This window comes from Falco rusticolus, chromosome 7 (genome assembly GCF_015220075.1).
Source record: "Falco rusticolus isolate bFalRus1 chromosome 7, bFalRus1.pri, whole genome shotgun sequence".
NCBI lineage: Eukaryota > Metazoa > Chordata > Aves > Falconiformes > Falconidae > Falco > Falco rusticolus.
The window spans coordinates 59,989,742-60,002,358 of NC_051193.1; the positions used below are offsets into that span (position 1 = coordinate 59,989,742).

At 36.0% G+C, this 12,617-nt stretch overlaps 1 protein-coding gene across 5 annotated transcripts in view; it reads left to right on the forward strand.

The window, feature by feature from the left end:
- The window catches only part of NUBPL (nucleotide binding protein like), a 159,266-nt gene that overhangs the window by 68,099 nt on the left and 78,550 nt on the right, over window positions 1–12,617 (forward strand). For 4 of the 5 annotated variants that reach the window (XM_037394035.1, XM_037394036.1, XM_037394038.1 and 1 more), the window contains exons 9-10: window positions 3,535–3,655; window positions 7,524–7,606. In XM_037394035.1, coding sequence (XP_037249932.1) covers window positions 3,535–3,655; window positions 7,524–7,606 — 204 coding nt within the window. The remainder of the gene's footprint in view (window positions 1–3,534; window positions 3,656–7,523; window positions 7,607–12,617) is intronic. The other variant, XM_037394039.1, reaches the window with a different exon arrangement.

Sequence of the window (12,617 nt, forward strand, 5' to 3'; positions counted from 1 at the left end):
AGCACAGCTGGTAAGGAAGGAGTTTGCAAAGTGATGCTGACTCTTATCACAACAAGTTTCAAGATTATCACACGTTACGTGAGTTTGGCCATCGTTTTTATGCATTCCAGAGGCTTGCTCTGGGCAGGTGACAAAAAAAAATAAGTTAATAACTTTGAGTATTTAGGAAAAAATTGCCTATTTTCACCTGCTGAAATTGAGTTCGGTTCAGTATAGTTATCTTATCAATCATATCCCTGAAAGAAAAAGATTTTTAGTTAAATCTGCAACTTTTTTGGTAGTTCCCTTGAATTGGAAGGTTATGTTGTGGATTTCACAGGTTTCAAAAAACAGCTTATATAAACTCAGCTATATATTTCCTTCTAAAATGTACTAAAATTGTTTATTTAGCTGTGTATTTACTGGTATTTCTGTAGTGTCCAGAGTACCTAGCCAAGATTATGGCTTCATATTTGTAGCAGACATTAGAGTAAAAAAAATTGCTTGTTACAAGACAAAAGGTAGGAAGACAGAAATATTACTGTGCATGTTTACTTAAAGACTAAAATGTCAAGTGACTAATGGGTGTTTACATAGGAAGTTGATGGCAGACTGCATAACTGTAACGCTGATCACTTCAGTCCCCATCAGGCTGGAGCTGCCCCTCAGTGCCATCCGTCCTTTAGTACAGTGAATGACTTAAGTAGGTTTCTAAGGAATTGTCTCCTTGTGTAAAGACAGAGGGCTTTTGTTTTCTTACTGTATTTTCTTTAACTTGGAAGGTAGTATTATTTGCATTTCAGCATGATTTGTTTTGTAACCAAAAGGTTAATTGCACATAAGAAATATGTAAACATTCAGAAACAGTAGATGTGCAGATAATTTATAATGAAAGGTTTCTTAGTTTCTTGTTACTTCTTGATAGATATCTCTTCACTATTTAAAATAACAATTTGACTAAATGAAATTCAGTTCTGTGCATTATAACTCTCCTCTCCTCTGCTACCAGAGGTTAGCTCCTGTATTGCAGTACATCTCATCACACCGGTTTTCATGTCATTACTGAGCCAAGTTTGCAGAGGAATGTACGGGAGAGAAGCTCACTAAGGACTAGAATAGGATTCACACGTGCTTACAGGATAGTTTGTGGAAAGAGTAACAACTGAAGCTGTTCCAGATCTAGTATTTGAGCTGGGAAATGAGAGTTGTTACTGACTTCATTCTCAAGACCTATTATTTTGTCTGTAGATTTAAACCCTGAAGGTCATAGTGAACTCTCTTACTTCTGTAAATATATCTGCAGAAATATGCATGTTAAAAATATACTTCAGCACTAAAGTTGTGTATGTTTGCACAGATTCTATCTGTATTAAGTAGTGTGTTTGTAATTGGCAACTTAATATTAAAAAAAAGTCTTCATATTCCAGAAGAATAATTTATGTATTGATATATATGTATTACTTATTGGCTGACAGATAGGAACAACACTGAAAAAATAAAAATGATTGTTTAATTCTGAAGTGTCATTTAGTTTTAGTAAGATTTGGTGGAAGTGAAAACAAAAAAGGACAGTGAATAAGACATGTAGAGTTGATACAGCATTGGGGCTACAGCTGTATCTCGGCATTTGCATTAACTGGCAGAAGGACTTAGTTACTAGTTTATGAAAGAATTAACAAAACAGCTGTACTAGTTCTTAACTTCTCACAAAACAATAGTGGACTACAAAACTTTGATTGTGAATTTGCTGAATCAAATGTATGACGACTATAAGGAGAACAGAAGGTTCAAACCCCAAGACACCTGAAGATGAATTAATTCAGTTAATGTATAAATGTCACGTTCTCTTTTTTTTCCCGTGCTGCAGAAAATAGCTTCCCTGTATCCTAGGTAAAATACTCTTTTGTGAAATAATACTCTTTCCAGTGTTCTCCAGTTCACAGCACCAGAGAAAAAGGAGAACACGATGAATGCCTACTCAGAGGACATCGGTAGAAGACTGTGGCTGTAGACAGCCCTTTTTTTACCATCCTTGCACAACATACCCTTGGACATGTAGTATTTCATGTCTCTCTTAGTTTAAAAACTAGATGAGAAAATTACCTGTAATTATGCGCCAGTAAATAGAAACTTGTTCCTCTTGCTTCTCTGGCAGTTCCTGGGAGAGAGCAGAAAATGGGTAAAATTTATGATTTTAAATTGAAAGTAGGTAATCTGTTTTGTTACTGTTTCTTAGAATGTTCCTTGCTTTAAACCCTCTGGAAGTTTTACATAAGTAAATGGTACAGAAAAAAACCCAGATGATCATCTTTTGATTATTTTTAGGTTATATCTAAGGAAATTTTTATGGAGATACTGTAAATAACATGCTTTTTTAAATTTTGGTGCCAAAAGTTGTACATACACTGTCATTTAATTAGTATTTGTTTGTTTGCATTGAACACTGGTATGTTCTTTCAGATAGGCTTCATTAGCATAGTGAATTTGTTACTGCTCTAATAGCTAGGCCAGCTAGTTCAAGCACAAAACTAGAATGCTCAGGGATATTTAAAAGTAAAAAATACTACAAAATTAATAACAGCTTTTTGTACTTGAAATATATATTAATATTTTAAAAAGATGACTATGGTGTGTGTGACATACCTAGATAACATATAAATCTTCAAGTGGGATGTTGTAATATTGAACCTCTTAAAGCAGGTCTTCTGTTGATTAGCAGATGTTAGAAACTTTACCCTGTGGTGGTTGAATGCTGTTTTCATCACTTCTGAGACATTCTGCTGTGCCTCAGTGAACAGTTTTGTTTACTAGGTGAATAAAATGAGATCAATGCTATCATTAGCATTATGGTACATTGTGAAAGATGATGTGTGCATGATAGGACAAATTTTCATTTGACATATTTTGCAAGGATGATGTTCAACACCTGGCATCAACAGAAAGGTACCTAATGTGTATTATATTTTTATGCTGTGGTTTTTGCCACTTGGTTTGACGTAACTATTTTTTTGGTTTGATCTTTAAAATGTGTTTCTGCTCTTCGGAAGAAAAACAAATCTGACTCTTTTTGAAAACATTTTCCTGCAGGTTAATTTATATCTTAAGATATATCTTTAAATTATCTTAAAAGGATATCTGATTCTGTCAGTTGTTGTAATGGTATGTTTTTATAAAACTGCAAATTACAAAGCTATAAAACACAACATGAAAATTCTTCCAGTACTGAGAGTTTGAAAGTGAAATACTGGCAGAGTGAGTTCTCTCTCTATGGGCCTCTACAAGAGGTGCTTTTTATTACAGATAAGTTTGTTAACCTTTGAGAGGTCTAAACGTGAAAAACTTGAATGCACAAATGATAGTGCACGCGAGACGATGACTAAGAGTTAGTATCGGCATTAACAAATGAATCTGATACTATTGTTCTACTTCCCATTATAAATGTGTACTCATTGTTGATTCTTTGTTGATAATCTCTCCTCTATTGTCAGAGATGAATAATGGAAATACCCATGCTTGAATCCCAGGTTTGAACATTCCGTTCTTTGATTTTCACAGGTTTTAGGACTGGTTCAAAATATGAGTGTTTTCCAGTGTCCCAAATGTAAGCATGAGACACACATTTTTGGAGCTGATGGTGTAAGAGATCTAGCAAAAACCCTTGGATTGGATATTTTAGGTAAGAATATAAAGTGGGTTTATTTTTTGAATAAAAAATTTTATGCTGTGCATGAGGGAAGCATTAACTGAAGTATGGAACTGCATAATCCTAGATATGCAGACTACAGAATGCAGATATAACTAATAACTTAAGTAGTTGAATGTCTCAGTTTTTGTACGCTCTGTTCCTTGTCAGGATCATTCTTGTAAATGAGACGTGGACTGGATACGAAATTCTTGAAATGCATCTTCAGTCTCTTTTGGTTTGTAAACAGTGCAGAACATGAACTGTTTTGATATTGATGTACTATATTACCTGAAATTCATTATGTTATTGATCATACAACATTTTTTTACAAAAAACCAAGAATTCCATTTGGTCTTGTAAAACAGACCTGAACTCTTTCCATTAATGTCAATAGAAGTTTTCTAATTTATTTCATTTAAATCAAATAAGTTGTTACATTTTGAAATAAATACGGTAGTTTGAAATGCAATCCTTTAAAGCAGTTGAGTTTATGCCCATGTGAAGATGTATTGACTCTTGTGCAGGAGCAAACAGACTGTAATGATTGTATTTAAGTGTTGAGATTAAAAGAATACACCGAATTGCAAAGTGTTATTTCAAAAGAAAATTGATCTTTATTGAAAACAAAAATAAGCCATAATTAAACAATCTGGCATGCCTATAAGCCAATATATATATTGATCTTTAAAATATACATTGCTATTTTAAAAAGGTGTATTTCAACCTGTGCTGTCAGTAAAAAAAAATTGCAGAATATAACACAACATAATTAAGTTAGTAAATGGGATAATTGCATGTGGTAATGATGTGTTTCCACGTATTACTATAATTATCTCAATGATTTTCCATAGCTAATTCATTAAAAAGAACCAGGAAGCACACTTAGAAAGATCAACACAGAAACATCAAGGTCTGACATAAACTTAAGATAGCAAGGCAACACATAATTAAAGACATGCTTTTGGGCTTTCAGTTTTCTGAATACATAATGATTTGTGATCAGAGCCCAGGGGGACTTCTGCAGCCCTGGGTTATGTGGATGGATGCAAATCGTCTGCAAGCAGTTGAATCAAACATGCATTTAGACACACAGGCACAAATGATGTGCCTATGCTGTTGGTCCTATAGATGGGTTTTGTTATTTCCTCAGAGGGCAGAACTGATTGTGATTGTATTAATTAGGAGTGATGTGAGAGATTTACTGGTTTAGCGGGGGATGGACAAGTTACATAAAAAGAGTGAAATTTACCTTCAAATTGTCAGTGAAAGACCAGAATGAGATTAATGCCCCAAGGGTTAAATTTAGAATTACAGTACTTGATCTGATTAGTATACTCCTCCTTCCAGGGATGACCATTATATAACACCATATGGTATTATAAGAACTACTGTTCACAGATTTTATGTTATTTATCCAAATGGAAGTTTTATCCCAGTGTTACTTGAATTCTGCCCAAAAGCCTCGAAGTTATTTGTTTATACATATATATATATATTTAATATTAGTATTTCTAAACTCACTTTGCTTGTATCTTGAAATACTTGTGACTGTTCAATTTGTTCAACTAAGGACCTTGTCCTCTTGTGAAACCTCAGTAGGTTTTAGTTTACATTGTAACATCTGACAAACTCTGCAAGCTAACAATGTGCAGGGTAGAAAAGTATTTTTTTTAATTTGGTCAGAATCTGCTGCCTTTAATATTACTAAATGCCTCCTTTTTTTTTTTTATGACAGGAGACAATTAGCAATTGACAGTACACCTTTGAGTGTAATTCATTATTTCATATATTTGTGATTTTTTTCATCTTTTTATTCTTCCCTAAAGGAAAGTGTGCCAAAGTTTGTGAGAGAGGCTTTGTGCTGCTGATTGTTTCTCTCCCTGCCTCTGAAATTGCCCTATTTTACTTTTTTTTTTTTTGAAGTTTGATGACCATGACTGTGACCAGAAAGCTATACCTTTGATACAAATAATGAATAAGATAATTTCTGAACACTCCATCCTGGCCTTTGCACTTCGGAACATTTTAAACTGTATCTGCTAATAGAACCAGCAACAATGGCTTTCAGATTTTTAGAATTCTTTTTGTTTTTATTTCCTACAAGAAATTCAAATTATTGTTGGCACTTACCCTTTTTTTGCAGTCAGCAATAATTGTTAGTATCAGAAAAACTTACGATGGCAAGCTGCCATCACATTCTGTAGTGAAGAATAGTGCTGAAACAACTTCTTCACTCAAACTCTTGTCACCCAAACAGTGGTGCAGATGCTTTTGCTGTCTTTGTGCTTCTACTTAACTTAGAAAGTTTTGATTATTTTTTTTAAAATTGATTGCATTTTGCTTTGTCTTCTGACTTGCACTTTTGCTCATACAAGTGCTGTTATGCTCCTCAAGTACTAGCATGTTATTTGTAAGTATGAGGAAAAAAAAAAAGGGGCTGCCATTTGGTAGTAGGCAGTTTTTTTGTAATTCTCAGAGATTGTTATTAAGCTGACAGTGAAGAAGTATTTTTTCATTAACAAAACATCCTTGGGCGAAAAGTGAAGATTGGTCTCTGCATAATGGTAGGAACTAACTTCTGGGAGATATACAAAGTTACTGTTACTCTATTAAGAACATTTAAGGTTAAAAAACTTCCAAAGGACCCCCTGAACATTTGTTATTTTTTTTTTAATAAATGAACAGATTTCTGTGTTTAAAGAAACTTAATCATGACTGAAGAAAGAAACTACTAAATCTGAAGGAAATTGACAGTAATCATCATAACAAATTTAAGTGCTTTGAAGATTCAGCTCACTAATCATGGAGCCGCAGCTTTTGTGTTTTGATTTTTTTCGTTTATATTCCTGCTTGGTTTTGATTTTGTTTTTTATCCCTTAATCTGTGTCAGTTTTCATATGATTTTTTTTAACATTTATTTTTCTGACTACATTGAACTTCAGTAATTTACACTGGCCTCGGTCTGTGTTTTAAAAAAAAATATGTTGCTAAAGTGTATGAATTAAAGTGATACAATTCCTGAGACCAGTCAAGATTGAACTAAGGGTAGGCTGTTCTGTCTACATCCATCCATGATGTAAAATGTAGCTGTAAAAGAAAATTGGTCTTCAGTCCCCTTCATAATTATCTGTGTAGCAATGAACTGAACATGGGAGCTTTTTTTTCTTCAGTGCTGAAAAAAGTGTGTTTCAGAAAGTATGTTTCAGAATGGAATGGGGCTGCTAACTAATTCTCCTTTAGAGTGTGGCTTTCCTCTCACAGTTCCCTGCTTGTTATAAAAGCAGAATATAAAGAAGACTTCTATTGGATAGAAAAAATGAACTGAATAGTTGTCTACCTTTTAATTGGATCCAAGGCCTAATAAGGACAATAACAAATGCTATTATTTGGAAATTAAGTATTCAAAGAAGTCTTTGAACAGTGATTAGAATCTTAAAACAGCACTGAAAAGAACATACAATGAGGACGTAGGCTGAACAGTAAGTTGCATTATGAGCATTTGCCTAACACTCAAGCAATTTTTTTAATGTACGCAAAATAATTTGTATCTCAGCCTGTGTTTTCCTGTGTATTTGAGGCAAAAGAAGGCAAACTGCCTTCTCTAATAAATGACTACAAAGCATAGCCCTTCCTTTTCAGAGAATGAAACATCCAGAATATGTTTGGCATTAATCATTATGGATGTACAGAAACTGTACTGCAGCCAATTTTCATTTTAAAAGATTATTTTTTGAAATTAAGTAATTCAAAGAATATACCAAACTGGAATGTGATTCCAAGTTGCTTTAGGGCTGTTTTAATGAAACATTTAAGAAATACGAGGTCTTCACGTATGTGTATCTTGGTATTTTTGATACAGGAGACATTCCACTGCATGTTAATATACGGGAGACATGCGATTTAGGACAGCCTGTTGTGATCTCACAGCCTCAAAGCGATGCCGTAAGTTTGGTGCACTGCACTTAAAACAACCAAAAGCCCTCTTCCAAAAGTGATTGGAGAGTGTTGCTTATTACTGCTGTTTGAAAAGAAATGTGTATCTGAGTGTAACTTAGGGAAATAAAGTAAAAGAGGATAGTATCATCAAGTAACTCAGGCCTTCCATTTTGGAAGGCTGGTCATCCCTTCTGCTTCTGTGGGTTTGTTATTGTTTAATTAGTCTGAATCATTCAAAATAGCGAAGATTTGATCCAGGTTCTGGCATGCCAAGAAGAGGAAGGTCAGTGTCAAGCCTCGTGAGATACTGCAGCAAATGTAGGTCCTCTAAAACTGTCAGTTGAGCCTTTGATAGTTGAGCCTGGATACTGTCAAAGGGTCCTATCCAAAGATGTTTGGAACAAAATCTGTGTATTGTCAGTACCTGGGTTGTTTTCAGCAGGAAGTGGGGCAATTTACACACAAGAGGAAATGGATTTTTCAGTGCATTTGTTGTAACGTTTTATTGCCAAAGGAAAATGTGAGTTGTTGAGGTGATGGAAGTCAAATATGCAAGTCTAAAGAAAAGCAGTTGCATATATAAAACTTCATTAACTCTGATAGAGTAAGATTTTCCTAGCTAGTATTTTCTTTCTCCTCTGCTGGTGTTTATCTGCTGGGCTCTGTAGGGCAGGGTGTTGTCTGCCACATTGTATTTGTGCAGTATATAGCATGATGCAGCCTCACTTGACTGGTGTTTAAATGTTCCTGTAAAAATAACAGTGACTAATGCTGATAATAGATGGTAGAATCAATTAGAGATAAGGTAGAATCTACCTATGGTACTTTCTAATATCAGTAATACCATGATTGCTAGGCATGTACTGAAATACTTTTTGTCCTTCCCACTCTTTTAAAAGAAAAAATAAAGGGCAGGGATTAACGCGTAATCCAGTGTTATTAACATACCGATCAGGATTCCAGAGGAATAGTGATAGTCTTAAAATTGTAATACATAATTTTGTTTTGAAAGAGAAGCAGCAGCTCTATGGCATGTTGATTTCTAATTGAACACAATATTTTTGTTAGGCTTGGGCAAGGCCTGTGCTGATCCTCTGTGGAATAATGTAGTGATCTTGAGTCCGAATTCTTGTGAAAAGGAATCGTTATAAACTATACGGTAGTTTCTGTCTGGGAAGTTTGATCAGCAGTGCGAAGGTTTGACTAGATGCATGGATTAGGTCAAAGTTGAAGCAAAACAGCTAAGCAAACTAAGATGGAAGGCTCACAGTATCTGAAATCTATAATAACCAAGAGTCTAGCCTGCAGGGCTATCAATCTAAAAATTCAGACATGTGGGATAGCATTGTGAAAATCAGAAAAGACAAGAAAGTCTGTTGTGTTGCCATCTGTTCCTCCTTGGACTATGTTCTTGGTAACGAAAGGAGGGTTTATAAGCACCATTTGTGGCAATTAAGTTAAATATGAAGTGGAATAAAGATTGACAAATGTGTGTGACTCTGGGGAAAACTCTTAATATTCTTTGCCATTGTGTCTGTGAGATAATAATTGTCCTCAGAGAAAGAGGGTTTTTTCAGATGTCGCTAACCTCTACAGAATGAAAAATAATTTCCCTTTATATCCCTGCTTTGCTTCTCATTTTAAAGACAGAGAAAATTATTGTTGTTCTCCTGTATTTTAAAAGAAAAATTAAATTCTTGGCACATAACTGATGGTGGGGAGAGGTCACAGAAGGTCAGATTCTGATCTTTAATACAAGACACCCATCACCGTGTTTCTCAAACTAACATTACGGTTATTCATGCATGAACAATCACAATTTTTCAGATAGAGAACAAGGTGCTCGGAGCTGCTGAAATTATCTTTGCTCTTGTCCCTTAAATTTACAGGGGTGTTTTTATACAAAATTCTATGCTGTTTTTGTTAGAACACACTTAAATCAAATACAGAATCACAGAACTGAAATAATACCTAGCAGATTCAGACAGTGGGGGATAAGGATGGTGATTGACTTCTCAGAAACCCAGCATGCTGTCACACCTAAGCTCTGTCAAGATTAAAGGGTCTTTCTGAAATGTGTTAGCTAATACTTTTTTTGCTTATACACCTGCTGTGTGGTTCAGCTTGCCTTTCTGCTATATAAGAGCATAGTGCTCACTCTACACTAGAATTTTAAAAGTATGTAAGCAAACTTGTCTAAATTCATTATTTTAATACTTAATGTAATTGGTGGAAAAGAAGTTTCCTTTTCACAACCATCAGAGAACTAAGAAGTAAAACAACACTTCCATAAAAAAGAAAATTACTTATAGAATTATGCATGTGTTAACTCAAAAAGTTCTTCCTCAGGGCAGACACAGATTACGTAAGACTTGTGTGCTTATGGAAAGGGCTGACTATATAGTGAAAGGATGCGATGGTTTAATGGCTGGAGGTCTCTTCTGGTGAAGCTTGAGACAGTCCCCAAGGAGAAATAAACGGTGCTGGTAAAATGATTTTGCTCTTGGTATAACATTGTCTATGTTAGTGTTTCTGTCAGATTAGTTGTTTTAAGTTGTGGCTTTTTCTTAACACTCTTCAATGAAAAAACTTTGTTATGTGCTGTAGAAATGGAATATTGCTGTACTCACGTGTTAGCCTGAATGGCAGGGGCTAGTCTAACAGAAAGAGGGCAGACACATTGCAGCAATTGGGAGTGATCTGAGGTCCTCTACAAGAAGCTAATCGTTTCTTGGTTTAATCAACAATGAGGATTTACCAGACCCTTCTAAAGATAACTGGGAGTCTTGGGAGCATTTTCCTCCTCCATCAAGCTGTGGAGGTGGATTGGCTGACTAGGGCTGCATTTTTTTTGCTCACCCAAACACATGAGAGAGTCTCTAGACAGCAAAACCTAGTAAAGGAAAATCAGGAACACTGCTAAAATTGTGGAATGGAGAAAACGGTAGGGGAGGAGATCAAATAAGGGAAAACAAATGAGGGATCACTGAAACCAGGTGGAATTGATCATGCTCAGAGGTAGGGAAACCTCATGAGAAGGAACCAACAGCAAATCAAGTGTTTGAAAAAGGCATCCTGGAACTTGCAGAAAAGAGGGCTAGAAACACAGCAAGTAATACAGAACATGATTAATTGCAGTGGAGTCATTCTTCCACCAAATAAGTTCCTTAAATGCCCAGTGAACTCTCTGTCGGCACTGGGGGAAGAGACAAGTAGGGGTTCCAAAGACTCTTCCATCTGTGAGCACAAAACCCAGAGAGATACGGGACAGTTGGTTATCTTGGGAGGACTTCCTTCTAGAAACTTTGGGTTTTTTACAGACTTGATGGCACAGTGGATTTGTTAATACCTTGCTAGAACAGACATGCTGGCTGTGACCATTGAGCACTGGACTCCCATCTGTCTCAAGATCAAAGAAGCTGCTTAATCAAGTACAAAATACATTTGCTGTACCAGTGTGTCCATTCATCTTCTAGAAGCTAGGGAGTCTTGTTGGGATAGACATTTCAGGGAGGAGACATGCTGGAGGCCAAGGCAAGTAGTAGGTGTGCCTCATCTTCTTGTCCTGGGAGTGAGGTGATTAAAAAAAAAAATAAATTGTGGAGGACAGATGATACACCTCTGAGGTTCAGCAGGGATAGTATATTGAAGACAGCAGAGAAGTCATGGAAGAATGAAGTTTAGATTTCGTGTTCTTCCCCTTCTCCATTATTACAGTGGTAGCGAGCCCTCATGGCAGAAAGTATGGAGGGTGACTACTTCTGGAAAAAAAACCCCAACAAATTCCAGGAAACATATAACAGTTAGTTTAGTTCCTTAGTGTTTTCTTGCTGCATATTGTTATGGAAAACATTTGGCATCTATTAAGGAAAAATACTTTGAGTTCACCCTCTTGTAACATAAAAATCAAGTGTTGTATATTGGGAAAGCAGGGGAAGGTGAAAAAGAGCAAACCCAGTGAATCATATATAGCTTAGAGTGTTGGATCCCCATATCGCACAGAGTTTTGCAGGTATGCACAGGCTTACATGAAGTATGGTGAGGAATTTATGACTTGGGTAGGAGAAGAGCCAGACTTCGAGCAAGGAAACCAGGACCTGTGGCTGGAAAACATGCTTAATGTAATCCTGTCTAGCTTGTGATAAAGACCAGTGTATGATACAAACTCCACATGCTTCTTAGGGGAGGTTCTGTTACTGTCTAGTTCACGGTTAACAATGTGGAATGTATTCAGCCTTGCAGATTTCATATACTCATAGATGTTGGTGAAGGATTTTGAGCTCAGTAAATTGCAAGCAGATCTATAAGGGAAGAGAAGAAGCCCAGTCAGGTGCAAAGCAAGGGCACAAGGCATCAGCCGTCTGACATAACAGAGGAAAGTACGTCTGGTTAAAAGTAACTTTTCAATTGAAAATTAGAAATGTTACAGACCTTACTGTATATTATCCAAAGAGACAAGTGGAATTTGTATTCAGAAAGACTTTTTTTGTAGAACTCGATGGAAGGGTGATAACGTGAGTAGGGTAAAAATGTACGACCTTTTAAAGCTTGCAAGAAATAATTGGAGAAAAATTGAGGTAGTGGCAGCAAATAATATTTGCTGTTGTTTAGGTGTCCTGAAATAATTGCAATTTGAAGAGTGGTCTCTTCAGGGTGTGATAGTTTTTTTTAAAAAAAGCAAACCCTGAAGAACGCTGCATGGTGTGGTTTATAATACGCCTTATCATCAAGGCTTACTTTGAATGGTCACAGTAGCATTTGGTATGTGTAGGTTTGAATCCTTCATTCAGGGTGTAGATAGTACAGTGCGTCATCAGACCCTCATTTGTGCTTCACTGCTGAAGAAAATGCTGAGTGGTAGGATAGTCCGTTTGAGGGATGTTACTATATTGCATTTGAATTGCGCTGTTCTACTTAACCATGTTTTCTGGGCAGGTTGTGCTTTTTGATGTATATAATGGCACCTGCGTGATGTACATGCGTAATGGCACCTTGGGGCTAGCAGTGTTTCCCAGCT